At 48.3% G+C, this 26,343-nt stretch overlaps 1 protein-coding gene across 1 annotated transcript in view; it reads right to left on the reverse strand.

The window, feature by feature from the left end:
• NID1 (nidogen 1) overlaps positions 1–26,343 on the reverse strand; it is an 88,997-nt gene that overhangs the window by 20,055 nt on the left and 42,599 nt on the right. The window contains exons 9-16 of the mRNA XM_078608439.1: positions 24,280–24,426; positions 22,949–23,095; positions 19,175–19,306; positions 14,961–15,083; positions 9,238–9,381; positions 7,777–7,905; positions 6,621–6,854; positions 2,690–2,859 (exon numbers count right to left, since the gene is read on the reverse strand). Of these exons, the coding sequence (XP_078464565.1) occupies positions 2,690–2,859; positions 6,621–6,854; positions 7,777–7,905; positions 9,238–9,381; positions 14,961–15,083; positions 19,175–19,306; positions 22,949–23,095; positions 24,280–24,426 (1,226 nt within the window). The remainder of the gene's footprint in view (positions 1–2,689; positions 2,860–6,620; positions 6,855–7,776; positions 7,906–9,237; positions 9,382–14,960; positions 15,084–19,174; positions 19,307–22,948; positions 23,096–24,279; positions 24,427–26,343) is intronic.

Here is a 26,343-nt window from a genome sequence, read left to right on the forward strand (position 1 = left end):
CTTCACCGTTCCATCCATCCCGCATGAGACCACGGTGAGATGGATGCTACGGCGGATTTAACGTCTCGTTGGAAATGCTGGAGCTGGCTGCGTACGAGCTCGGTAGAGATGAGTTCGTCGGTTCAATTATCCCCTCCGCTAACAGAATCCGAGAGAATCAGGAAAATTACGCCTTGTAACGAACCGTCAACACAACTTGCCCGTGAAGGATTCTCACCACTTTTTTTCAATGTGGCCCTTCATGATCACATTCCATTAAAAACAGTATCGTCGCATCTTCGGCCGCTGCTCAGTGCAGTATAATGATGACGACGACGATGATGACGACGACGATGATGTGACCGCCTCTGCTCCTACACAGCTGCAGTTCGTCTCAACACTAGCGCTGGCACGCAAATTGCAGGACGGCAGCTGCTCCTTCAACTCTTGGAAGCGAGCAGCGGAGCACTATCCTCCGCCCCCTCACTAACAATGATGACTCTTCCCAGGCCTCGTTGGCTGCTCGAGATGGGGGGTAGGGGGGGGGGTCCCCATGGATAATTGACGACCCAACTTCAAAATCGTTTGCACAACCCTACAAGGAAGTCCCTCGTGCGGCCTCATTGTATCTCCACTTTGGATGTCTGTGTGTGTTTGTGAGGGGAGCCGCGTTGCGCTATGTGCCCGTCGACCCGAGTTCCATTCCCGCTCGCGACCAATAACGGTGCGGAATGTTTGAGCCGGTCCTAAGCCTCCCCGAGGTCGACTCAGCTTTAAATAAGTAAACATCAGCACGAGGGAGACAAATGCGGCTAGGCATGGTACTGGTCACCCACCGCCTTGTGTGCCGTGTCAGCCTTCATAGGCGCTCACCAACAGCACTTGCCCCAACAGTGTGTTCAAGGCTATATGGGAGATGTTTGTCTTTATTTGGCGTGCTCACAATCAACACTTGCCCTGGCAGCCTGTGAAGGCTATATCGGGGGATCTTAGTCTTTTGTGTGCAAATTCTGTCACTCGATTGTCATCAGCTCCCATTCCCTACAGTGTTGCATCCTTGCCGGGGCTCGCTTACTTCCCTTTGAACAACGCGAGTCCTATTCGTTCACCATTTCAGAGGTGCCCCAAACCCCCCCCCCCCGTTCTCCTCTCTCTCAAGGTTATTCAAGCTGTGCAAAATTGTCCACGCGGATGCTGAACTTGCACCAGTTTTGTTTGCAAGTGACCACGTGTCACACGAACTGGCGGCGAGCACCCATTTTTAAAGATCCTCCGGTCACGACAGTTTTGCTCGTGGATGTAAAATAAAATAAAAACTCGTTTTTTCTAAAAATAATCTGCACTGCTCTCTTGTTTATCTATATTTAATCCGCTTTGATATCATCTGTCGTCGGTGCCTAAGGCGACATCGGAGAAGCTTGCTTATATTTTGCCTGCAAAAAGCCTTCTTCACAATTCTGAAACAATTAGTACAGCGACACACAGCACGAATGTGTCTGAAGTTGGAATCCTGCTGTCGTGTCTGGGGTAGCGCACCGAGTTCCTGCCCCACTGCAACTGATTAAATTGCAACGTTTAGCAGTGCGCGTGATTGATGACCCAGCACTCGATGATTTACGCACCATGAATTATCACCAGCAGACAGCCACCCCCTTGTCACTCTGCTATCGCGACTATTGTTCCTCTTCCCGTGGAACTTTGCCCGTGGATTCCTCCACCCATGTTGAGAATTCGGTCTGCCAGACTGACAAGTTTTCTTCTCATCAACACTGCGTCTCGCCACCATACTGCAGGTCGCGACAACACACTCACTCGTCGCGGCTCAAAACCCTTCACATTCCGCTTCTTCGCTCGCACTGCTCAACTTTGGACTTCGCTCCCCCTTCGTCTCGTTGGCCAGCTGTGTATGACCTTGCTCAAATCAACGAACGTATTTTCTAGTGATCTATTACAACCCTTCACATTCAAGTGCAATGCCTTGGGCATAAAGACCACCACGGCCGACGACCGATGATGCGCTGGAGACATTTCACGGGGAACAATTGATTTTGCGCATGGCCGGATACGCGGCACGTGGGAGACACTCGGCCTCGTGAAATTCGCAAAAAGCACCAGCAATTCCAGAAGAACTGCATTGTGGTCCTCTCGTCTGAGGTCAGCATCAAAGAACATGGTGGCAGAATGCAACCGACTGCTCAGACTTCTCACGATTCCAGAACTTGCAGATGTATTTTTTACATAATGCACGAGGCCGAGTGCTCTTCGTAAAGCATCACTGTGTAGCGTGCACAACGTACGCGCGGTTCGTTCCTCTACGATGGGCGCTCTCATCGTTTGTAGACGCTATAACTTGTAGAGACCGAAATCGGATCGGTCTTGAGAAGCTGGCCAAAGGACGGGCAGTGGATGGACGAGTGTCACTGTGGTACCAGTAGCCACACACCACCGTGCTGCTTGTTGCTGGCCCCTTGGCGCTTGGACACCGGTGCTGAGCAACTGTGATAACGACGACCACGAAAACCAATTGCATCCGTCTCCTTGTGCCGTAACCCACTTCCAATTGCTGCTGCTGCTGCTGCTGCGATCTCATCCCCATTGCCACGACCTCTTATCCCGTGTTCCCTGCTGCGTACTCCCCCACGCGTCACGGACGATGGGGCGGACGGGCGGCGAGGAGTTCCCAAGCGGCGTGGAGCGTCCGGCTACTCACGTGGACGGACACCAGGATCCTGGCGTCGCCCGCGTTCATGCTGGTGCCGTGCAGCGGCACCGTGCCGATCTGCTGCCCCTGGGCGTAGAGCAGCTGCGTGCCGGGAGGGCCCGGGTGGACCACGGGGCGAGTCGTCGGGTCGAGCACCGGCGGAGCGCTCGTCGGGAGGCCTGCGTCGGTGTGTGTGTGCGTGTGTGTGTGTATTTGAATGTGAGCGGGCGTGACAATGTGTGTTTGAGTGTGTGTGTGTGTTTTTTTTTGCGGAGAGCGGTAGAGTAGTGGTTAGCACGCTGCGTTACAAACCCGGCGACCCGAGTTCGAATCTCGCTCATGGCCACCAATTCCGATTATCTGAACCGGTTTTGGGCCTCCCCTTGGTCGACTCAGCCTCAAATGAGTACGTGGTGCGGTGTGTAAACATCGCCACTAGGGAGACAAAGGCGGTCGGGCGTGGTGCTGGCCACCCACCCCCTCGTGTGCCGTGCCGGCCTTCATAGGTGCTGCTCGCTAACAGCAATCGCCCAAAGAGTCTGTGAAGGCTACACGGGGGGATCTTTGTGTAGTCTTTGTGCAGATACACGTGTGTAGATCGATGTGTACGAGGGACATTTTCACTTCATAAACGTGGCGCGCGCGCAGATTAAACCATCTCGCAACGTTTATAGTGCCGAAATCACAATTAAAAGTGGCCCTTGCCCAATTTCTTTTGAGAGCGAAGGCCTAATGAGAAAAGAATTTGCTGTCCACCATCGGACGAAAAATTTCTCACGCGAAATGCGCAGTCTGACGGGAAGTCCAAGCCAGCTGCACAAGCAGCCACCTCCGTGGCGTGTAAATCAGACACCAGCCAAATTAAACAACACAACTGTCCTCGCCGATAGCACGCAGAAAAGTGTTTCTGGGCAGTGCGTGATTTAATGCACATTTCCTCTCCTCGTTCCCACCCTGCCTCTCCTCACCACCACCCCCCCCTACTCTCAATTTTCCCTGACCACGTTGCATTTATCATGTCTCCCGGGCCGCAAAGCACGCAGCGCGGCGTACTTGTGTGTGTGTGAAACTACCAGATGGTACCGATTGTTTCGTCGAGAGTAGGGAATTATGCTGTGAGCAGCCAAAAAAAAAAACATCGTAATAATATGGCCCTGTGCTTCGGAAAATATGAAAGCTTAAATTACTGCTTGCGTGATATATGTATTTTTACCTATGTAATTATTTGAATTATTCTTGGGCAATTTAGTGTTAGTATTTATCTCGCTCAAATAATTATTCTTCTGCGTGAATAGTACAACCTTAACACGTTGTTGTGTTTTTTTTACAAAACCACCTCCGTTTGGGAATGTTAATACCGGGCAACCTTTTCTTATGCTGAGCGCGCAGCAACTGTGTTCAATGTTAATGACCCAATTTATTTTACGTAATGAATGATATCCATCTCGATTGCTGGTGCTGACTGAGAAGCATACACTCCACGTTCCTATGGCACGTGCCAACATATCCAGGGGGATAACCTCTTTTTAACGTTCCACCGAGCAGTGCAGCTCACAAAATGGTACCAATTTTATAATCCCTGGAATGATGATGAGCTCAGTCTTCTGAAACTGCATTGCTGATGTTTTATATATATATGCATTGTAAGAAGAAAAACAAATCTCCGTAAAGATTTTTGGAGCCAATGTTTTTAGCAGGCGGCTATTAATCATATTAAAGTAACCATGGTAAGCTGCATGATGAGTTCGTCTAGCCAGCACCACAATTTGGCAACACTTTTATCTCGCTATTGCTGATGTCATCCTCTCAACGGACCACATTTTCTCCGACTTCTCTGGTTTCATTCCAAACATAAACATTCTCAACAGGAAACTGACGAAACATTCCAAGAGGAAAATGCCATTGACAAGCAGCACCACCATTGCAAGGTGGCCTTAGAGCAAATGATTCTAGACTCTATCTGTGCGGAGATGTGAGTGTTCTGCAGGTGCTCCGGTTTCCCTGCGCATGCCACTTATTCATGGAAATGGTCAGACGTGCCAAAGCAGCACCGGCTTTAAAAAATAAAAAATCTTGAGATTCAGGCTTTCCTGGGCAAATAAAGGGCATTGTAAATTACAGTGACGATCTTTGTTAATCGAAAACGTTTCATCCGAGATTTAGGCAGCCACTGATGCCTTCCCGACTAAACAAAGGGGGCATTATCATTCATTACGTTCGGCGATAAAAAAAAACCCCGCCGTGGTTCACGTTCCATGACGATAGTACGACACTTCATCTTTCTTTCGTAAGGTGGGGTTGGGGGGCAGCATTGATCAGCAAGGTTTCTATGTCCACGTCGAGGTTGGCGAGCGAGCCAGTGGGCGGCTTCAGGAGCAGCCTCGCAGTGAACGTCTGAAACGCCTTCCCGTCGCAAATGATCGAAGCTGGCGGCGGCGTTACTGTGCGGTCCGTGGTTTGTGATTGGCGACAGCCGGGACACTGTGGGCTATTAATTTTAGATTTGAAGCTTTCGTGACTGCAAGGATTCATATTCTTAGGTTTTTTCGGTAAAGTCACGTAGGTAAAAATTATACATTTAAATTAATAAAAGTAAAATAAAAATAAAATAAAAAATCACGACGTTTCGGAGGCAACACAAGCTTCCGTCTTCAGGTGGAACAGTCACAGCACGATAGCTGTATCAGCTTGTGTTGCCTCCGAAACGTCGTGATTTTTTATTTTATTTTTATTTTACTTTTATTAATTTAATTTTTTTACCTACGTGACTTTACCGAAAAAAACCTAAGAATACTGTGGGCTATTCTTAGTTGCCCGTCGGTGCACGAAGTGGCCAGTCTGTTCGTAGCACTAAAGCTCCTGTTGGTGGAGATGTTCCGTCATCGCACCACCAGCCAGTCGTGGCCGTTAGGGAAAATATATTGGTGCGGTGTGAAAACTCACGGAGGTGGGGTTGGGGATGATGGGGGAGGAGAGGGTGGAAGTGGGGAGCACACAGTTTACAATCTTTATAATGAGCAGGTAAGGTATTGTTAGAGTTTATTTCCCAATATCTTTTTCACCAAGTAGAGCCCACTCCCACAGGCCCCTAATAACAAACCACCACTGGAAACCACCATTAATCAATTTACGACTAAATTAACGACATATTATTTTCGCACCTCCGATTGATATGGTTGGCTATATGTATGTCAGCATACATACATAAATAAGAAGTTATTCATAATTGAGTTTAGGGTCAGATCGTCGTGTAAGTCAAACGTGTGACGTAAACCCTCCTCCACCCGACAAAGCCAATCAATAAAGTTGTCACGTGATGTTTCTGGCAACTGCTTGATTTTTTTTGTCAAGGCGCTCTTCCTCCCCTAATCCAGCTTAAATATACGCTGCCAAGCTTGGTGGTGTTCATTCAGATGCTGCATTTCCGACAGACCTGTTCTTCACCTGAGGATGGCTGCTTGCGTTGTGGCCGAAACGTCGTGAGAATTGTATTATTTTATTAAGTTTTATTTTTATTATTTTATTATCTCCCTTCTACGTGACTTTACCGAAAGAACCAAGAAGATGAACTGCTTGATTGCGCTGGTTGTAATTACCGGCAAAACTGCGGACTACCCAATTGTTAAACGCGTGCGGATCACTCTCCAATAACATTACAGACGTGCCAATTAAAAAAAAACATTGCATTTCTAACAACTGGCGAACGACGCTGGGTGTAACTTCCAGCGAAACGCCGTACCCACTTGAATATTGTGACATTACTCTGCGACACGCCGTTGCGTCGAAGCAGTAATAAATCGGCACGTTCGTTCAATCGCGCGACAACTTCATCTATCGGCTACGTCGGGTGGAGGAGGGTTTACGACACACATTTGTGCAAAGCCCAGCTCCTCTGCGCGCGCCAAACGAAGCTGAAGACGACCAAGCGGCGGGCACTCACACGGGGGCTCGGATCCGGGCGGGCTGCGCGTGCCGGCCACCTCCTGCCCGTCGCGCGTCACGCACCAGCAGTTGCCCGTGCTGCCGTGACACTGCACGGGACGGAAGGCCCCGTGCTCGTCGCACTGCGGCACGTAGCGGCCCACGATGGGCGGGCGCGGGCCGCGGGGGCTCGCGGCGCCAAGGACGCTGTCCCTCCACTGCTCGCACGGCGTGCGCTGACGGGACGGGGCCTCTGCGTGGAGACGCGTGCGGGCGACACAAAGACAAAGGTTCCCCCGTATAGCCTTTAGGAGACTGTTGGGGAAAGTGCGGTCAGCGAGTAGGCTGGGACGGTACATGTGGCGGTCGGGTGACCGGCAATACGCCCGGCCACATTTGTCTGCCGAGTGGCGGTGTTTACACACCGCACCAGGTACTCATTTGAGGCTTAGGCAACACACACCCACATACACACACACGCGCGCGCGTGTGCACACGCTGTTACCCGCATGACTATATACATACGTACGAATGTACGTGCCAAGAGTCATAATGATTTCTTGCTCAAATGAGCATTGAGGCTATGAGACATTGGTGCTCATCTTTTATTTTCAGCCCTGAGCCAGTGATGGAAATTCCTCATTCCTATGGTGGGGGAGGGCGTATCCACAGGACAACCAGTGTTGACCTCGAGACAAATCAGTAATTATTTTATCGACCCCGTAGGGCTGATGGGTTGAGTCAACCCTCAGCCGCTCGCTCAATTACTGAGCCACCTGAACAAGTGCTTAATTTCAGCCAGAATAGTCCGGAAGGTTTCCAGGATGAACCTAATTTCATGCACTTGAGCACTCGGTTTAATCACAAGCAGTTGCCCTCATTCAAATCCAGGATCTCAGCAGTGCCAGCTCAGTGCTCTGTGCGCTGCGCCACTCTTCGATTATATATAGCACAACTGACAGGAAAATTGTATCTCAAAACGGTGCAGAATTAGTAACGTGCGCCCTTATCTCACGGAGACGCGGGGAAAAAACGACAGACAAGCGGGGGAAAAGGCAGGCCCGAACCGGCGCAAACAATCGCCCAAGCTCTGCGGCCCTATAACGGCGCGTTTGTTCAACTCCACGAACGACGGCCGTTGTTTTTGCTGAATATGAATACTGTAGACCCCTCACCTGTGGCCACGGGCGCGCAGTTGAACCCGTCACCGTCATAGCCCTGGCTGCAGTGGCAGGCAAAGGAGCCGGGGGTATTGTGACACGCCGCGTCGTTGTGGCACACGCGTGTCACGCACTCGTCCACGTCTGAGACGAGCGCAAGGGGTGGGGGGTGAAGGGAAGCGGGTAAGGGGGGGGGGGTAAGAAACTACGCTCATCAGCCACAACCGGTGCCAGGAGACATCGTCGCACGTGGCGCTAATTCAATCTCTGCCTGCTACGATGGTAAACAAGGAACCTCACGCGAGAGTGCCGTAATGCAATTCCATTCTAAAGAGCCTCTTGATGACGAGTGAAATGGGATGCAAGCTGGCACGCGCTGCGTTATGCTCTGTGAATAAGTCAATTAGGACAATCAGACACATGCGTAGACAGAGAGAGAGAGCGCTGTGACATTAGGTGTGTGCAGAGTGAATGCAGTCGCTGCTGCTGATGCTTGGGCGATTGTACGCTGGTTGGGAAAAGCAATATAAGCAGGGGTTACTGTACTTTCATCTCGGGTATATTCCAAAGAAGGCTGTGTGAGTAAAATATTTTATTACGTACCATCTCAGAAGCGAACATAATTCCTGCATTCGTTATTTATAATCAGTCAACACGCTGCACGTATGAAACTCTTTTTTTTTATTGGCTTCAGCCTCCTACCTTTGGTGAATAAAATATATGACACGTTTTTTAGGCCAATCGTCCATGACATAAAAGCTTTGATTTCTGAGTGGCGTCAGGGTCCGGCGCTCAACCCAGCCGCGTGTTTCTCCGCGGAGGACCCCACGTGAAGTGTAGTCAATCGGTTTATTTCCCAACATAAACTATTCAGCGGACCACGCTGGAAGCTTGTCTCCCCTTGAAGTCTGTTGCAATGCTCACCCTGGATGGAGACCGGGATTTCCATTTCACCCGAGGGTGGGATTTTCCCGGCTGCTTCAAAACTCTTGCGCGTTCAGCACTTGGGTCGCCACCTCCGAGGTAGTACAACGGAGGTCGGGAGACGACCCCGGCGAAGGTATAACGTCTCGCGATTCTACTTGCTTACTGCTCGCTCGCTCGCTGTGCCGCAGATTGTTTGGCGCAACGTCCGAAATCGGCTTCGGAAGCTCCGAGTGCGGAAAGCGAAACGTCGGACGTCGTGCCGAGCGACACACGACACGACCCAAATAAGAGCAGTGTCTCACAAAACCCGGGAGCGGAGAGAGCTAAACGTACGTCGACTTGAGTGGCCGCACTTTATTACGTAACTGACCCAAAAAAAAAAGACCCGGACTTTTGAAGGCCCACTGGGGAATATTCACAGATTTCCCATGTAGAGGGGGGACGTCTTCGGGAAGACAAAAAACCAGGACGGGTTTGGCAAACCCCTCAAAGTGAAGCTGTCTCGAGGCAGTGACCGCGAGACGCCGCCGTGAACCGCGCGGCTCGTACCGTCGCAGCGGTGGCCGTTGCCCCAGTAGCCGGGTAGACAGATGCACGTGAACTCCTCTCCACCCACGTGTAGGCAACGGGCCCGGTCCGAAGGTGCGCAGTTGTTTCTGCCATCCCGGCACGGATCGCTCGGGGGGGCTTGCTCTGAAGTGGTCGGGGGGGGGGGGCAGAGAGGGTGGCGGTTGAGTTAGTAGACGAAACGCACGAACGCAATAAGCACCGCTATGCGTACAGCTTCCTGCGCTTGACCTGACTCGCTAAGCCTTGAGTCTTTATCTCTTTGTCGACGTCTGCTCTTTCCAGGATTTGCTTGCTTGATGCGATGCACTTCATAAGAAATGTTAAGAACTCTACGGAACGCTTTCATGACCAAGGCAACCATTCTCGTCTCTTCTTCATTAAGAGCCCGGGTTTCACACACATGCATTGCGATTGAACACATCACGTTTCTTCTTTGATGTCAGTTACATTGCTCTACTTTCCCATATTTTATCCAATTTCCCTTCAAGGCGGCTGTCACCGAGTCCCATTTTAATGTCCCTTTTTCACTCCCGGCATCTGCTGTAACGACGCTGCTCGATCATTTAGCCGGTATTTTGTTTTACTTGCAGATTGGATGCATACATATTTCACGAAAAAGACAAGAAGACCGGGGGTATATTGCCGCCCCAAAAAGTTTGGGGAATTTCACTTTGAAAGAGCATGCACTCATATGTACTACTCTCTACTTGAAGGTCATATATTAGCATGGGTTATTATAACGCAGATACATATTTTCAGGCGCTATTCTGTCAGTAGTATAGAATAACAGGCTACTTTTATTTAAAAGTCTTTTCAAGCAATCGCAGAGTGAAAAAGCTGTTTCTGACTCCAGTATGTCAGAATGCCTTTGCCGTGCCTCCCTCTCCGTCTCTGAAGGGCAATCGCCTTAAACATTGCCCGAAACAGTGCCTTACAATTACTCATCAGAGTTTGTTAAACATCATCAGTGGGTGAATTGTTACGTCATATTGCCACGTAAATATGAGGTTTAATACGTAGGTTTTCGCGACCAATATTATTCATAATCAACGTTTTTGGGTTTAGATCGCGTTATTGTACTCAAATTGTAAATGTTTTGGTTTCACGCTTCAACACACCGGTGGGCTAAAGCAGTGAACTATTTGTCTTTTGTCAACGTGACACTTTTTTACTGATTGGCCGTGTCGGGTGGTGGAGGGTTACAACACATTTATAAATAACGCGATCTAAACCCAAAAACGTTGATTGTAAATATAAGGGTCTTCAACGTGATACTTTCCGTCAAGTTTGTGCAACTTTATATTTGAGCGTCTTGGTGTCAGCCTTCTCTTCCATAACAACTCGAAACGCTTGATTAAACATGCCATTTAGGGACAATTATTTATTCACAGTGTCTCTTTCTCTCTCTCTATTGCCATCGCGAGTTTCCCTACGAATCCCTGCTACTCCTTACATAACCCACTCTCACATCTCCACTCTAAGAGCCCTCTGCTTGGTTAATAATATAATATAATGAGAGAGCAGCACTCCTTTTATGCTTGACTCCATCAACCTGTGACTTCTATTACCCATGTGAGTTATAGGCTCCACGAAAACTCCTATTCTATGCGGCCCTACGTCTTCCTAGTTTTCCCTGTAAAATCTGTTACAAAATGTAGTATTTTTATTCTTAGTATCCACAATGCCGTGGATAACAGGAATCGCGGGGAAATGTCACCACAATATCCACATGTTTTTTTCACCACATAAAATCGCGGAAAATGTTGCAGGCAATAGGAACTGTGATGCTCGTCAACAGGATCACCGCGCTTGAAAGGATTTCTACTGCGGTAACAATTCACAGGCGTCTGTCAATCCACCTATGGACAATGCCCTCCCCACGTCGTTTCATTCACGATGGTCAAGCGGCCATATTTCACCATGCCGTGCAGTGCGGGTATTGCGTGACGCTGCTACTGGGTAGTTGGAAGCAGATACCCCCAACAACAGCGGAGAAGCGACGCTCACAACAACGAGCGGAGCAACTAAAACGTTGGTGCAGTAGGGAGCAAAGGTGGTGCATCTGCCAGTCATCTCAGTTAACCCAAATGACCTGGGTACTCCTGCCAGTGAACCTTGGATATTTCACGTGGCCTCAAGGTGCACCTAGCCTGGCATAGGCACCGTGGTGGCGTCACCCTTCACTTCATGGCGAATGGCAGGCTGCTGTTGTTGTTGTGAGTTTAGATATCACTCGTCGCTGATCTTAGCCATGGCTGGGAATCGAATTCTGTGTCCACAGCGCTCGGCACTAAACAGTGCGCCCCAACCCCAACCCCCTCCCCCAACCCCTCGCTCGCTTATGAATGGGGAAACGTCAAAGCGCAGGTGTGTTGGTGCAAATAAAGAAAAAAAACAGCAAAGGTGCGGGGCAACAGCACAAGCCTTCCATTAAACTCCACCTGAGCGTCAGACGCCAGCCGGTGGGAATCTGGGAACGTTCCAAAGGGGGGCAAGGCAAAGAGCAAAAAAAAAGCAATCAGAATGCTCACGACCTTGTTCAGCGAGCCTTCGTGCGGCGAGGGGGCGTGTGTGTGTGATGTTTAGCAAGCGCACCTGTGCAGGTGGGCCGTGTCCTGTGAAACGAGCCAACATCCGGCTCATTGCACTAGCTCTTGAGCTTGGTATGCAATTAAAAGTTCCTTGTGATCGTTTGGAAATGGAAATTACCTTATTAATACGGTATAAATGTACCCTTGCTGCCTCGGCACATGAAGGCAAGCCAAAAGAAAATTGTTAAGAACAAAAAACTTTTTTTTAATCTCTTGCCAAAAAGGGGAGAAGACACAACAATTTGGCGATGGACTTTCCGTGGTGATTATTTTCACAGGAAGCTTGCCGACTGAAAGCTCCGGTCTGTCCTTTCAGACCTCGGAAGCCGAGTAAAGTCGAACCTGGTCGTCATTTGGATTGGGGAAATAGGGGGTTGTCACTTGTCCTGGTTTCCCAAGGAATGTCCTCTCTTTCAGGTCTCTAGGTCTTCCTGGGACGTTAAAAGTCTCTCTTTTGAATCAGTTGCAAACTGATACACGACCACTCAAGACGACGCTCTAAACGTGTGGTTCTCCGGCATTGCGAGATTCTTCTTCTTCCCTTGACATGTCCCAGTTGATTTTGTACCTCAGAAGTGGAAAACCTTAAGCCTGCGAAGGCATCAGTAGCCCATTGCTTCTATCTTTGCATAAATGCCTCTGCCTTGATATCAGCCTGACACACAGTGAAGGTGAACCTAAGAGACAGGCGGAGAAGTTACCACATGCATATTGTATAAACACTGTATACGGCTTGCAAGCATGTGCAGTTGCTTACGTAACTGACTAGCAGTATCATTGCCCAGTAAACATGGAATATTGGGCCAACGTTAACATGTGTATTGGCTAACTGGTGTGATGTTCATTGTCTTAATCCGACGTACTGGCAAGGACATGCTGTGTTCATGATTTTGGCAATCGCTCCGACTTCCATCCGCAAGTTACTCTGCTGCAGATTGTGTGTGCGTGTCTGTGTGTACCCGTGTTGTGCTTTGGCATTCCTTCATCTCTATACGGGGCGCCGCAGTGGGTTCGATCCCAACCCTGACGCCTGAGAATGTGGAGTTTGCATGGCTCTCTCCTTGTGGCCGTGCGTATTTTTCTCTGGGTCCTCCGGTTTTTCTCTCTAACATTTATAAACGGTCGTTTAGACTATTTGCCTGCTACACATTTCCACATGATAAGCCACTTTGTTGAGCTACCATTTGTGGTCAGGTCTTTTCTAAAAAAGATCAATATTGCTCAGTGGGCCTTACCTGGTATAATAAAAATAATTTTAAGCAATAGTTACATTTATCGCTGCATCGTTTGAGTCTGGCATTCTTGTTCATAGCATGTGATAATTGGATATGTTGATTGCAGTTGTGTTCATTTGCATGTTGTTCCTCGTTATGTGCACCCGGCCGACTGGGACATGTAATCGGCAAGAAAATCCCTTCAAATAAAGTAACAAAATAAACAGCGAACGACGCAGTGGTGGCATCATGCTCTCAAGGCACGTGGCGAATCTGAGCCCGGCTTTGTTGACAACGAACCGCAGCGCTGCGTCAAAACGCACGGTACAGTAATGCGCGACTCGTCACCGTGAGTTTGACGGCGCGGAAATTAATCCGCTTTTCCGATCGGCATCCAAGACAATCATTATAGCGCCGGGAAAGTAATCTTTCGTGATCATCGGAGAAAATGCGCTTTTAGTGAGATCCACGCCACCACTCTATCACTCTACATTTCTTACGTGGATCTCAAAGGATTTCCGTATTGGAAATGCAATCACTAATGTGGCCCATTAACAATGCCATAGAGGTTTATACCATATTCCTAGATGGGAGGTGACTGGCGCCTTGGGAAAATTATACGCACGCCAAACCAATGAGCCAACGCTGCTGGAACCCTCAGTTAGAATCCATGTGTGAGTGCACCGTAATTAAAACCAGCTTCTCAAGATGTTACATTCCCCCACTACCTACGATTGACTGCAACTCTCTATAAACTGAGATAAGCGATGAGTAAAACACACCTCAGAGGATGGCGTCAATGCATGCTATGTGGGCCAATGAGGGTTGTTTGACCATATTTCACCACGCTGGTCAGTGCGAATTCGTCAAGTTAAAAGCCCAGCTCCGATTAAAATGTCACTTGCCACTGATGGCAGCCATGGCTGGGAATCGCACTGAGGACACCAGGTTCATAGTGCAGTCCGTTAACTACCACCACAATTTATGTGGAACCATATTTTATCGGCATGAAATAATTGACCCCGCATCCTCTCCGCCAATCGATTGTCATCATTCAGGGTCACGAGATCCATTCAAGAAGTCGTTTCTTTTTCGTCTCCTTTTAGCCTTCTCATTCGCATTATCTCCCGTTTGTTTCGTCCCTGCTTTGCGGTTTTGTTTGCCAGGAAATCCGATGCTGTTGTTGATGAAACCCGACTCAAAGAGCTTCTTAGCTCACAGGGTACTTGAAAATAAACTGGACTGGATTAATTGAACTGAATTTGCCCAACATTAACATCCGCACATCGTTTGCCTAAATCACAAATAATCGATCCTGCCACACTTGACCGATGCGCAAGACTCGATAAGAGTTAATGAATCGATGCATCATTGCGTGCCCCCCCCCCCCCACCGCTCGTACGTGCGTGTCATTACTTGGCGGCGACTAAGAACAGATACAAAATTAGCACATTAATTAAACATAGTCACAAGTTTTATTTATACCGTCACTGGGCGGAAATGATGGGGACTCAACGAGGAGCGCTGCGCCGCGGGGAATGAATGCGCAATGAACCCCCCCACTGAATATCCAACTTCGCCTTGAAGACAATTTGAGCTTCTCCCCCTATATCTCTCTCTCTGTCCCCCTCTGGAAACCTCACCTTTAACTGACTCTGCAAAAATCCTGTAGAACATCAGTTGGCCAAAAGGGGTTTCTCTGGAGCTCACCCGAGTGGAGGCTCTTCTGCCAAAAGTGACGTGAGCAAGTATGCATGTACGCATGTGTGTATGTTGAGCGTCTTACACACCGCATGTAGCAAACCGTGCTAATTGCAGGTGCAGGGCTGCATCTTTAGCAACGTTTTCTACCCGTGCTTGCAGTACGTTTCGTGTCTGTGTCTCGGTTTGTGCGTACCTATGCATGTGTAACCATCAGGACTTGGCTGGTAGCCGGCCGAACAGTGGCATCTGTACGACCCCGGCAGGTTTTCACATTGGCCGTAAGGACCGCAACGGTTCACCTGGCATTCGTCGGTATCTGTGCGGTAAAGAAGAAGGGCGAGGGGTTATGGACATGAAACGGCGTGGCCACGATGGGTTGCACAATGTGAGATCCACAATACACGTGTCGCCCGTTTTAAAGAAAAAAACATCGCTGCCATGTGATTATCGTTCATCTTAAATAGCCATAACATAAGTTTTTTTTTTTTGGGGTTAGATCGCGTAAATATAAATGTGTCGATAAACCCGCCACCACCCGACACAGCTGATTAGTAAGGTTTGTCACGTACAAGTACAGCACACCGGTGTGTTGGAGAGGGCATCCACAACATTTACAATCTGAGTAGAATGTGTCGCTAGTAATCGCAACTCGCTTCATCAGGCGGACAGCCAGATTTGTGGAGACATACTCCTGCTTCGTACCTTAAATAAAAAGAATAGTAACAATATAGCAATTTATGTGATGTAATAATGTTCACAATTAATTTAATTGTTTTAACTATCCACAGTGTAGCTGACAGCATGTGCGTTTAAATAGTTATGGATTGAGCCCAGGCCTCACAATTCGCTTGTCGGTGTCACCCGAGGTGGCTTAACTTTAATGGTTATGGAAAGGTGTTTACGTGGTGAACAAGTTTATTTGATTTTTACTACACGGATGGTCCCATAAGCCAGTTGCCCTGCTATTTTACGAGGGGGGGGGGGTCTGTGGTGCGTGAGTGCAGCAACAACAATGAACAAAAGACAAAAACACCAATATCGCGGCGAGCGAGTACAGGCACGACTAACAAACGTGGTGCTTGACGGTCACAAGCGAAACGCATGCGAATAGAAATTAATAGTGCAAATATAGTAGCAGAGGAAGATGCATCAAAACAAGTGACGTGCAGGTGGTATAAGTAACCCTATATTCTAATCTAATTGTGACATAGCCACACGCAAGTCGAAAAGGACAATGCAAACATGAGGGAGCAAAGGGGTGCCAGCAAAAAAGTGATGCACATGTTCCAGTAAGCCCTGCGTGTTTGGGTTAATCGGGAGATGAAGAATGGGAGTGAATGGAAGGAACGGAGCTGTGAGGGTATTCCAGAAACGCGGGGCAGCAACGTGAGAAGACATGTTACCAAGCAAAGAGTGAATGATTTGATAACCATTTAAAACGAGAGAAATTATTTGTAATTATCAAATAAGCCAGTACGAATAAAGCCAGTACGACCACAGTTCGGCTACGTTGGACTAATGGTAACAATTTGTAGACCTGTGGCAGGCTAAGTTGAGTTCACTGCAGTCAGAGAACTAAAACAATAAATAAATGAAATTTTCAGTATTTTTTTTAAAGATTTTTTTTTCCCAATCGTACTGACAGTACAGCAAAGCACAACGACCGATGCAACAGTGACAACGTCCAAATGGTCAGAACGTTTACGGGAAAAAACGGACATCGGGGCGATCGTCGCGCGGAGAAATGTAATGTCGTATCGCGTGAGAAATAATACGGCGGCAGGCCCTCTTGAGCGAGCGCAAGCGATGGCAACTGCCAAAGTCTCCCCCATTCCCCCGCCTCTGCAACCCGAGCCTGGTTTGTCTTGTCTCAAAGCAGTCAGCTCCCGCGAGCGCGGCGGTGACGAGAGCAGCGATTAAACTTCCTCTCCCTCTGGCTGGTTCTACTGCTGCTCGCTTGCAATGCGTGCGCTTGTACCCAAGGCTTGGTCTCCCACGGTGCTATTTTGAACAAGTGGCAAATCAATTATTTATGTGCAGCACACGGCAAAGGGACACGCAATTCGACTCAACTAGCAGAACTTGACAAAGTGGCGTGTCGCTCTTTGTACACACGCGCGCAAAGTGTATTTATCTATTTATCGTGAATATTTATTTGACGTACATAATTCTTTTTTTTCGTGATTACACTGGGGAGATCAGAATCAGAATCTTAATTTATACTGGGGGAATCCGATGAGCTATGAAGCTCTTCTTCACAGGTGTCCAGTTGGGGCGGGTCAGAAAGTTAAAACAACAAACAATACAAACACGATGGGAGTGCAAAGTATAGGAGAGGTAAGCCAATCACATTTTTTTTTATTTTACCAGGTAAAGCCCACTGAGCTATGTAACTTTTTTTCAGAAGCGACCTGGCCACAAATGGCAGCTCAATGAAGTGGCTTATCACGTGGAAATTTAACGCAGCCAAATAATCTGAATAATATAAACGCGTGGGGATTCATTGACTCTACTTCACCGTCACTGATCAATGTGGGTTGGTAAAAGGGAGTCGAGAAAGGCCAGGTATCGAACTGAGGTGTTCAGGTCGATAGTTCAGTGCACGAACCACAGTGCCACCCTTCCCTTTAAGTGCCCAGTCATTTTTACATGAATGCAGACAGAGACTGCTATAATGCTGTAACACTGAATATTAAATCACGTGGACGTTTATAACTAGACCCAGCACCTTGTGACATAAAAATACAGTCGTCTTTTTTGTTGGATGGCGGTGAGTTGACCATCAACCTTTCTATGTTCATGTTTATGCGTGAGACGGTGGACGGCTTTCCGTGAATATCTGGCATGGAGAATGATCGGCAGGATGGACGTCTGTGAAAAACAGCTTCATAGCTAATCGGATTCCTCCAGTCTACATCAAGATTCTGATTCGGATCGAAGCCAACAGTGGTTTTACTCTGTGTTCAATGGCATGAGATCCAGACTAACACGGAGGCTAGCAGACGTACATGAACACGGATAGGCTCACAACGATGACCAGAGACTCGGACACCCGATGAATAACCGAAAATCTCCCGGCGAACGATTGAGCCCAACGACGGATTCACAGTGCCCTCGACGGATTGGAGTCGGAGACCGTGGCGGCACTGCAAGCTACGCTTCGTTGTCCATCGGGCGCGAGGGGGGAAGGCCACGTCGGCTTGTGCGCCGGGGGGGACAAGGCGACAACTTCCACGTGGCATGGCTGCCGGTCGCGCGCAACCGTTCCCATTGCTTCTTGCCGCCCGCTGTGAAATCTCGCGGCACGATTGCAGGCGAAGCCAAAGAACGCGTTCCTCGCCGCCGCCACCGGCGTTTCACCGGGCTCTGCCGCGCAAATCGAAACCCAAACGCGGCAGGCTGGCGTCGTGAATAACGATGCCCGCTACACGCGAGAGAGCACTAGGTAACAGCGGTTTGCGTATCACATTCGTCAGTAGCAACACTTGATCCTCTCTTACACTTTAGAACTCACACGGGTCCACCCACGCTCACAAGTGACTGAGTGTGCGCGCCGTCAAGAGCCGAAGCAGTCATCGTTTTTACATTTCACCCTGCGATCACTGTTTGGCTTGAAAGTTTAATAATTTCAAATTCAGCAATTATTGTATTGGCTGTGTCGCCGGAGACCGACTCGCAATGATGGGTGACACAGAATCAATGACAAGTCATTCATCAAGGTTGGCAATCTCGCCGAGCCCACAGCGCCAAGATGCATGAATAAGGACCTCATTGTGCTGATCGAGAACCACATTCGCAATCAATCAGCCCTTAATTGTAATAATTACTGGCACAGATGCTTCCTCAATTATTCATGGCCAGGTAAGTAGAAGCTCAATGGGATAAAAATGTATCTCCTTTCGAAAGTGACATGGGATAAATGTAGAGCATTAGGCTTTGCAACGATGCAGAGATTCATCAATTAAAATCAATTTGTATCTTACACATACAGTATATATATGGATCCAGCTGTGCATGTGTGAGAATAGATGTATGTAAAAGCTATGCAAGATGATAGGCAAATTTTGCATTGAGGGTAACGGGGGGGAGGGGCGGGGATGAACAAAACGGTACAAATGAGACCGTGAACACGAAACAAAAAAGTGGATCGATTATCTAAATGGAACCCGCGACCCCCAAAGTGAGACAAATTCATAGAATCCGCAGGTGGTGGCTCGTGAATTATTACAAAAGCCAGCGCGATAAAAAGCGTGCGGTGGAATCAACATCTGCGAAATAAAATTAAAATCAAAGGCGGAACGCCGCCCCGCGCTACTCATTCAATTACCGGTAGCGCGGGCTCCACGCGGCGGAGAGGGGCGATCACGTGCCGCGGAGGTGGAGGACAGTGAGGACAGCTGGGCTCACCTGCGCAACCGTGCCCCTCGGGAGTCGGCTGGTAGCCATGGGGACACTCGGGAGGGCCGCACCGGTAGGAGCCGGCGAAGTTCTCGCAGCGGCTCGACGTCCCGCACGGGTTCGCCCGGCACTCGTCCACATCTGGGAGAGGCGCCGCACAGATCGACCGTTCGAACGCCTTTTTAAATCCTTTATGTTAAGTTCGCTTGCTTGCTTGCTTGCGTGCTTGCGTGCTTGCTTGCTTGCTTACGACCGTGCAAATCTTTCGGTCGTTTTTTAACCCACTTCGTTTTTTAACACACTTCCCGTGATCCAATCGAGCTGGCATTTTGCACACAGACTCGTTGTGCGTGACAATTAATTTTCGTGAAAATTTTTTCCAAAATTTTACACTGTTTAGGAATTTTTTTTTAAATATTTAATTACCAATTGCTTAATGCTAGCAGACAATCATCTGACCCATAGGTGGCAGCCATCTCAAGCCAGAGGACGAGAGGACTCTAGCCGCCACGCATATAAAGGATTTAGAGTGAAAAACTTTGTTTTTACGGGTTAATTTTTTAATCCTTTATATTAAGTTCACTTGCTTGCTTGCTTGCGCGCTTACGACCGTGCAAATCTTTCGGTCGTTTTTTAACCCACTTCCCGTGATCCAATCGAGCTGACATTTTCCACACAGACTCGTTGTGCGTGACAATTTATTTTCGTGAAAAAACATTTCCAAAGTTTTCCACTTTTTAGGAAAAAAAAAAAATAATATTTCATTTAAAATACCAATGTGATAAAAATGAAACTCTTACTCAAGAAAAACAGAAATGAATAATAAAATAAAACCGATGCCACGCATATAAAGGATTTATAGTGAAAAACTTTGTTTTTACGGGTTAATTTTTTAGCGGTCGCATTCGTCAAGTTTGCTCTGCCCGACCCCACCCCCACCAACCCCCATCGCCCGTTGCTGACGAGGCAAGGCTTTTGGTTTCCCCTGCAGGGTAAGAGGGATACATGTGGAGCCCATACAATGATATTCTTAGGATTTTTCGGTAAAGTCACGTAGGTAAAAAATTAAAATTAATAAAAGTAAAATCAAAATAAAATAAAAATAACGAAAAGTTAAATAAAAATACAATTAAAATCACGACGTTTCGGAGGCAACACAAGCTTCCGTCTTCAGGTGGAACCGTCACAGCACGATAGCTGTATCAAGTGAGCAACCCATGCAATGAGTTGCTGGCACCACCGCCGTTGGAAGAGGCCGTCAATCGAGGGTTCATCTAGAGGGACATTTGGCCTCCTCTACCAAGCTGGCCAAATGTCTTGGAACATTTGTGAGTATCCCACGTTTTTCCCCACCATGCACGAGCTGACGACAGACTCGCTGTGGTTGTCCCCGTGTGTACTGCTGAGGGGGGGGACACGCTTAACTAGGCAAACATCCCCCTTAGCACACGGCAACAGGTACAGTGCTCATTTGAGGTTGAGTCGACCTAGGGGAGGACGAGGACCAGTTCAGATAATCGTCAATGGTGTTGGCCTTGAGCGGGAATCGAACTCGGGTCACTGGGTTCGTGGCGCAGCACGCTACACTACCCCTCCCCATGTATATTCAGTTGCATCGTATGTACACACCCACACACATCTTCTTAAGTGCAACTCACGAAGATGTAGTGTGTGTGGGTCATTTTAACAAGAACACTTTAACAGGAGCCAATGTACCTTGCTTTGCATCTAAGTAGGTTTGACTCTGCATGGCACATAGAGGGGTGGCCATCAAGGAACAGGCATATGATTGCCGGAGAGTGCCGATAGTGAAGTAGAAACACTCTATCCTCTGATCTGAAGACCGGGCTTTAAGAGATCCCCGAGCCCTTTGTGGCAATATTCATCAAACAGTTTGTATCCATCGTGTCGAGCGGTTATGGCATATGGACCCGGCGTCCGGAGTTTTATTCCTGGCCACAGCTACCATCAGTGCCTTGAAAACATCTGCACCGGTCCAGGGCACGGCCCCCTTTCACGAACCCTCGCTGACCAGTGTGTTGAAGCATGGTAAAAACAAACCCCAAGACACAGCATGGGGAGGGCCTTCGTGCAGCAGTGGTTTTCCATACGGCTGTAAACAAGGATTTCTATTCAGTGCTGCTGTGTGCGTTTATGAGCGACTTCAAAAGCATTGCTAATACACGGGCTATTGGGACGAAGATTATAGTTTTAATTAAAACTCGGTCTTCTCTGGACCAGATTGAATGTGATAACATCGTAATAATAATAATAATTAAATAGCATAAGAGAGCTGAACTTCAAAAGACAATCCGTTTGTGATCCCATATGAGTGTTCTAGCGACGTGATTTAATGAATGCTTTTCATTTGGTGCCATTTGACCATTAGTCATGGGTGGAGGCGTCTGCCGTGTTTAGCGAAGGGTATCCTGAGACCGCTGTCTTAGGTGGAGAGGAGGCATGTTGACCCAGACGGGGATAAGCACCAAAGCCTGAATCATGCGCCACAAGCGAGCCGGGCAAGACATCTCATGCCGTTACAATCACCTCGTGCTGTGCGCCAAGCAGACCTGCAGACCTCGCTAATCGCAAGCGTCACTTTACTGCAAAACGGCCACAATTTACATATACAGTTTTTTTTTATGATCAAATGCCTGCTGAAGGCTGATTGATGGACGGGCAGGCAAATAGGCAGGCGAATGGACGATTGATGGACAAGGAGAACAGATGGATCGGTGTACATGCAGACAGATGAGTGGGCGCGAGTTGGTGGGAGAGGGGAAAAAAGGCATGGACTGGTTAGAGCGGTTCCTTTGCTTTGCCGAGAAGCCGTACTGACAGCGGAGTGTGCAAGGGGATGGTCACACTCTCATCACAGCAGTGATGGCGTCCCCATTAAAATCTGAAAAAAACAAAATCGTGATATTTCGATGATACCAATTTTACGCTTGAACTCCGCCAAAAAAGGAGCACAGTGAATCAAATCACCGCGTCGCTAAATGCGTTTTTTGTTTACACCTTTTTTTTAATCGTACCGCTTTCTGTTGTTGTTGCCTTTCCACCAAAACACCGACTGCATCCCGAGAACTGAGAAGCGTCGAATGTATTTTTAGATTAATGTTCTCGCTTTAAATGTCACTGAGGAGGACTCGTGAACTATTGACTCGCACTTGGCGCATCTCGGAGCTGCTCGACCGTTGCTTTCGCTCGCCCGCGATCCATCTCTTCGTGTTGCCTGCGGTTCGCCGTTGAAATGCCGTCTCCGAGTTTAACCGCGTTGGCCTTGGAGGAGGCAACGGGTTAATGGCTTAGCTGTGCACGCCGGTCGTAAATTACGGCAAAAGAAATTGTCAGCGGTAAAGGTTAAAAGGTAAAGGTGCAGCCCTGCAATTTATTGCTCACACCACTGCTGGTGGCGGGGGCCTCCTGCACAGAGGCAGCTCTAGGGAAGTTATTTGGCCGACTCGTCTATGCTGGCCAGACGGCTTGGAAGCGATGGGAGTACCCACACTTTACCCACCATAACCGACCTGCCTACCCATCGACTATGAGTGTCCCCATTTACTCTGCGGGGTGGAGAGATGTGGGGGGGGGGGGAGGGGGTCGGTGGGGGGTTGGGGGGGGGGATCGTGCCTGGAGAACAAAGTGACGATCCCAGGATCGCTAACTCCACGGCAACATCCGTTAAAAAAAAAAGAAAAATCAATTCCGTACAAAAAATAAAATTGGAACAAAAAAGTGAAGCGAGCGAGCGAACGAGCGAGATGGGAGCAGGCCACTCACCGTAACAGTACCGGCCGTCGCCATCGAAGCCTGGCAGGCACTCGCATCGGTACTCGGCGGGGCCGGCGCCGGGGAGGCAGCGAGCGTTCTCCCCGCAGCCGTGCGTCCGCTCCGCGCAGGGATCCCTCGGCGGGGCAGGGGGCCGCTCTGTCAGGTCACGTGACAATGGTAAGGGTTCGCATTGACGGGTCACTTGAATTGCCTGAGCAACTCAAAACGCCTCGCGTCTCAACCACTCCGATGCAGCCTTAGCCGTAGGGGGGGGGGGGGGGGAACCCAAAGTGGCAGATTTCTCTGCGCAGCGCCAGGCGTGATGTAGCGCCGGACGGCACGTCGGCATTAGTCTGCAATGATGGGGGCGATGTTGTTGTGCGGTTTTGTTTCCCAATGACGTAATTTACGGGTAATTTGCTATTTTTATGTCCGCCGTGAAGCAGACAGCAGGTGCTTGTGGTTTCATAGACCTGCGGTATTAACAGGGCGGCCGCTGGGCTCCGAACCACAAACCTCTGCAACGAGCGGCAAATGCGCGATAAGCTCGGCCGTGTCACCACACCACGTGATTGTATTCACAACAATTACAATCACAGCAGTCACAAAGTTTAGGCTTTGATTACCTTGGAAAGCTTCGCTGAGGCACAGGGACCTGTTTACCAGCAGAGTCAGCTTGGTCGATTCGCTTAATGTATTTTTGTTATTCTTGTCATGAAACTGTTTTTGATTTATTTAAAAAAAAATGTCTTCCAGTTGTAACTCGAAAATCAAAACTAGTGCAGGTAGGGGCAATGCGGCACAATATCTGAAAAAAAAATCGACTTTTCAACTGCAAGATTTTTGTTGTTTAATTTTTTTTTATCTTCAGAAGACACGACCTGGTCTGAAGAGCGAGCAGAAACATTTAAGGGTGAAAATTAACAGCTTGGCAAAACCACTCCGCTCACTGCCTTCTACAAGCTGCAAAGCGATTGCTGTTGATCAAATGTCAGAGAGCGCAACACGGGGCATGTTTTCTTTTGTCAAGGCAAAGAGAGAAAGAGTGGGGATTGCAATCAATTCATCGCCCTTACACAGCGACAAATCGGACGGCAACTTCGAACACGGCCATGTCGTAGCGAGAGACGGTGCCAAAGGTGCCACCAGAACAAAGGTGAGTTAATTTCCGCATGGGAAGAAACTACGATGCCACAAAAAAACCCAAAGCGTACAGAGGGGCAAAAACATTCACAGGGGTCAACAGGGTTAGGTCAACAGCCCGCTTTGCTGTACGTACGTTGAACTTCTTTCGCACCGTACGGGGCCAACGGTGCTAATCGTCAAGCTGCCTCACTCACCGTAACAGTACCGGCCGTCGCCATCGAAGCCTGGCAGGCACTCGCATCGGTACTCGGCGGGGCCGGCGCCGGGGAGGCAGCGAGCGTTCTCCCCGCAGCCGTGCGTCCGCTCCGCGCAGGGATCCCTCGGCGGGGCAGGGGGCCGCTCTGTCAATAACAACAACAACAACAGTTGTAGCAATTTCACGAATAGAAGATGCGATGGAACCTCTCGAAACCAGAGTAATGCAGGGAAGCTATGCACTTTTAAATCGAGATTGAAAACTAATTTCTTTAGGACAGATTTTTGTGTTTCCTTCAAACATGAACAAGAAAACATCTTAAAGTGACTATGTGCAAACAGAAAATCCAAGAAAAGACAGCAAAATATTGCACCTCCGTTGGCTACGTACTGTGCAAAAGAAGTTCAACGTACATACATGCGAATGACCAAGGCCTCCTTCCAAGGCCACGGGTTCACCGGATTCCACACAACAGATACATATACAGAACTTTGAAATTGTCGTGCACGAACCCGCGTCAGTTGCGCGTCTTAAGCGGCAGTCGGGATTTGCGTCTTGCACTTCCCAGTGTCGATAAGTGCGTCGGGAAATCGCACGTGAGAGCAATGCTCAAACGTCCGAAAAAAAAGTTGGGCTAACGACCCACCTGCAGCCCTGCTCTCAAGTATGCCAATAATCGCTGCTTGATCCGCCGAGCCAGCCTCGAATGTTCTGCCCGACCAGCTTGTGGTGTGGCGCTACCCTCGGCTTGCTGACGGAGACTCGGCAGAAATGCCCAAAGGCAATCGGAATTGAAATTCATTAATATTCTCGTCCTCGTAATATTTGTGTTTTTGACATTTTCCCGGCTATTAATTAGAAAGTGCATCGTAGACACTTGGATCCACACCAACTCAAAATAGCTGATGTGGGGGCTCGTGAGGGAAAGCACGAGCAATGTATTTTAGAGATAATATTGTTGCAATTGTAAAGAAAAATCCAGAGCTGCGTCGCATTAATTGATTTGCTAAATTATACGAGTCAACCTTCGTTTAAATTGAAAATGTGTTAAAAGTATTTCAGTTCATCTTTTTTTTTTGCTCGTTTTCTCCCAAATCTTGTGAAGCTTTGGTTACTTTTGTTGGTGCACCACTGAAAATTGTTTACATGGATTATAAAACAACAATGTGAACGCTGTTACTGCAATAAGCGTTTTCACAATCCCAACGGTGGTAATAATAAACAGCCCTTCCTAATCAACTGCTGGATGAGAGCCTCACCATACCAAGTCCGTCTTGGGGAGGTTATTTGACCATATTTCATCACGATGGTCAAGGTGGGTTTGTGAGGGGGAAAGCCCAGGGTTGCTTCAGATAGCACTCGACTCTAACATTAGCCATGGCTGGGAATTGAACTCGGGTTGTCAGCTTCGTTGCGCAGCGCATGAGCTGATGTGCCACAGCTCCACGTGATCTCTTGAACCCTTGAAATTAATTTACAAATACCCGTGAAACACTTCCCGCCGCAATAGGGGGGGGGGGGCTGTATCCGTTCCCTTATTAGGAAAATGTGTTCATGTTGAAATTAGCCTCATGGGAATTATGGTATGAAAGCTTGAACGGGTCTGTCCAGTGTCTCAATGAGTTATATAAATTCCACGGAGAGAGAGAGAGAGAGTGACTTTAATGCACATCACCTACCCACAGCGCTGCCTCTTTGCTGCTCAACGGACTATTTTATTTTTTATTATATTGCCTTTTTGACTCCATTACTCTGAGAACTGCATCAACCCAACCCTGTAATAAGTACAGATAAACAGTCAAATGTGGCATTTTTAAATCCCACAAGTATGCTGACACTATCAACGGGTGCATTATTTTGCAAGGAGGAAGGCCTGCATTCAATATCCCACTCTCAACTCTCATTTGAAAAAAAAAGAATGTTAAAACCATTTCACTTGCAGGCACTACTGGTGATATGCCCATCATAATTATGCTACACAGCATACAAAAAGACCCATGCTGGCTTCTGAAAAGCGCCACACGGTAGCCTCCAGCAGAGAGCGAATTGCCCGGCCAGATTT

The sequence above is a fragment of the Lampetra planeri genome, chromosome 30 (assembly GCF_965212315.1).
Source record: "Lampetra planeri chromosome 30, kcLamPlan1.2.h2, whole genome shotgun sequence".
Taxonomy (NCBI): domain Eukaryota; kingdom Metazoa; phylum Chordata; class Hyperoartia; order Petromyzontiformes; family Petromyzontidae; genus Lampetra; species Lampetra planeri.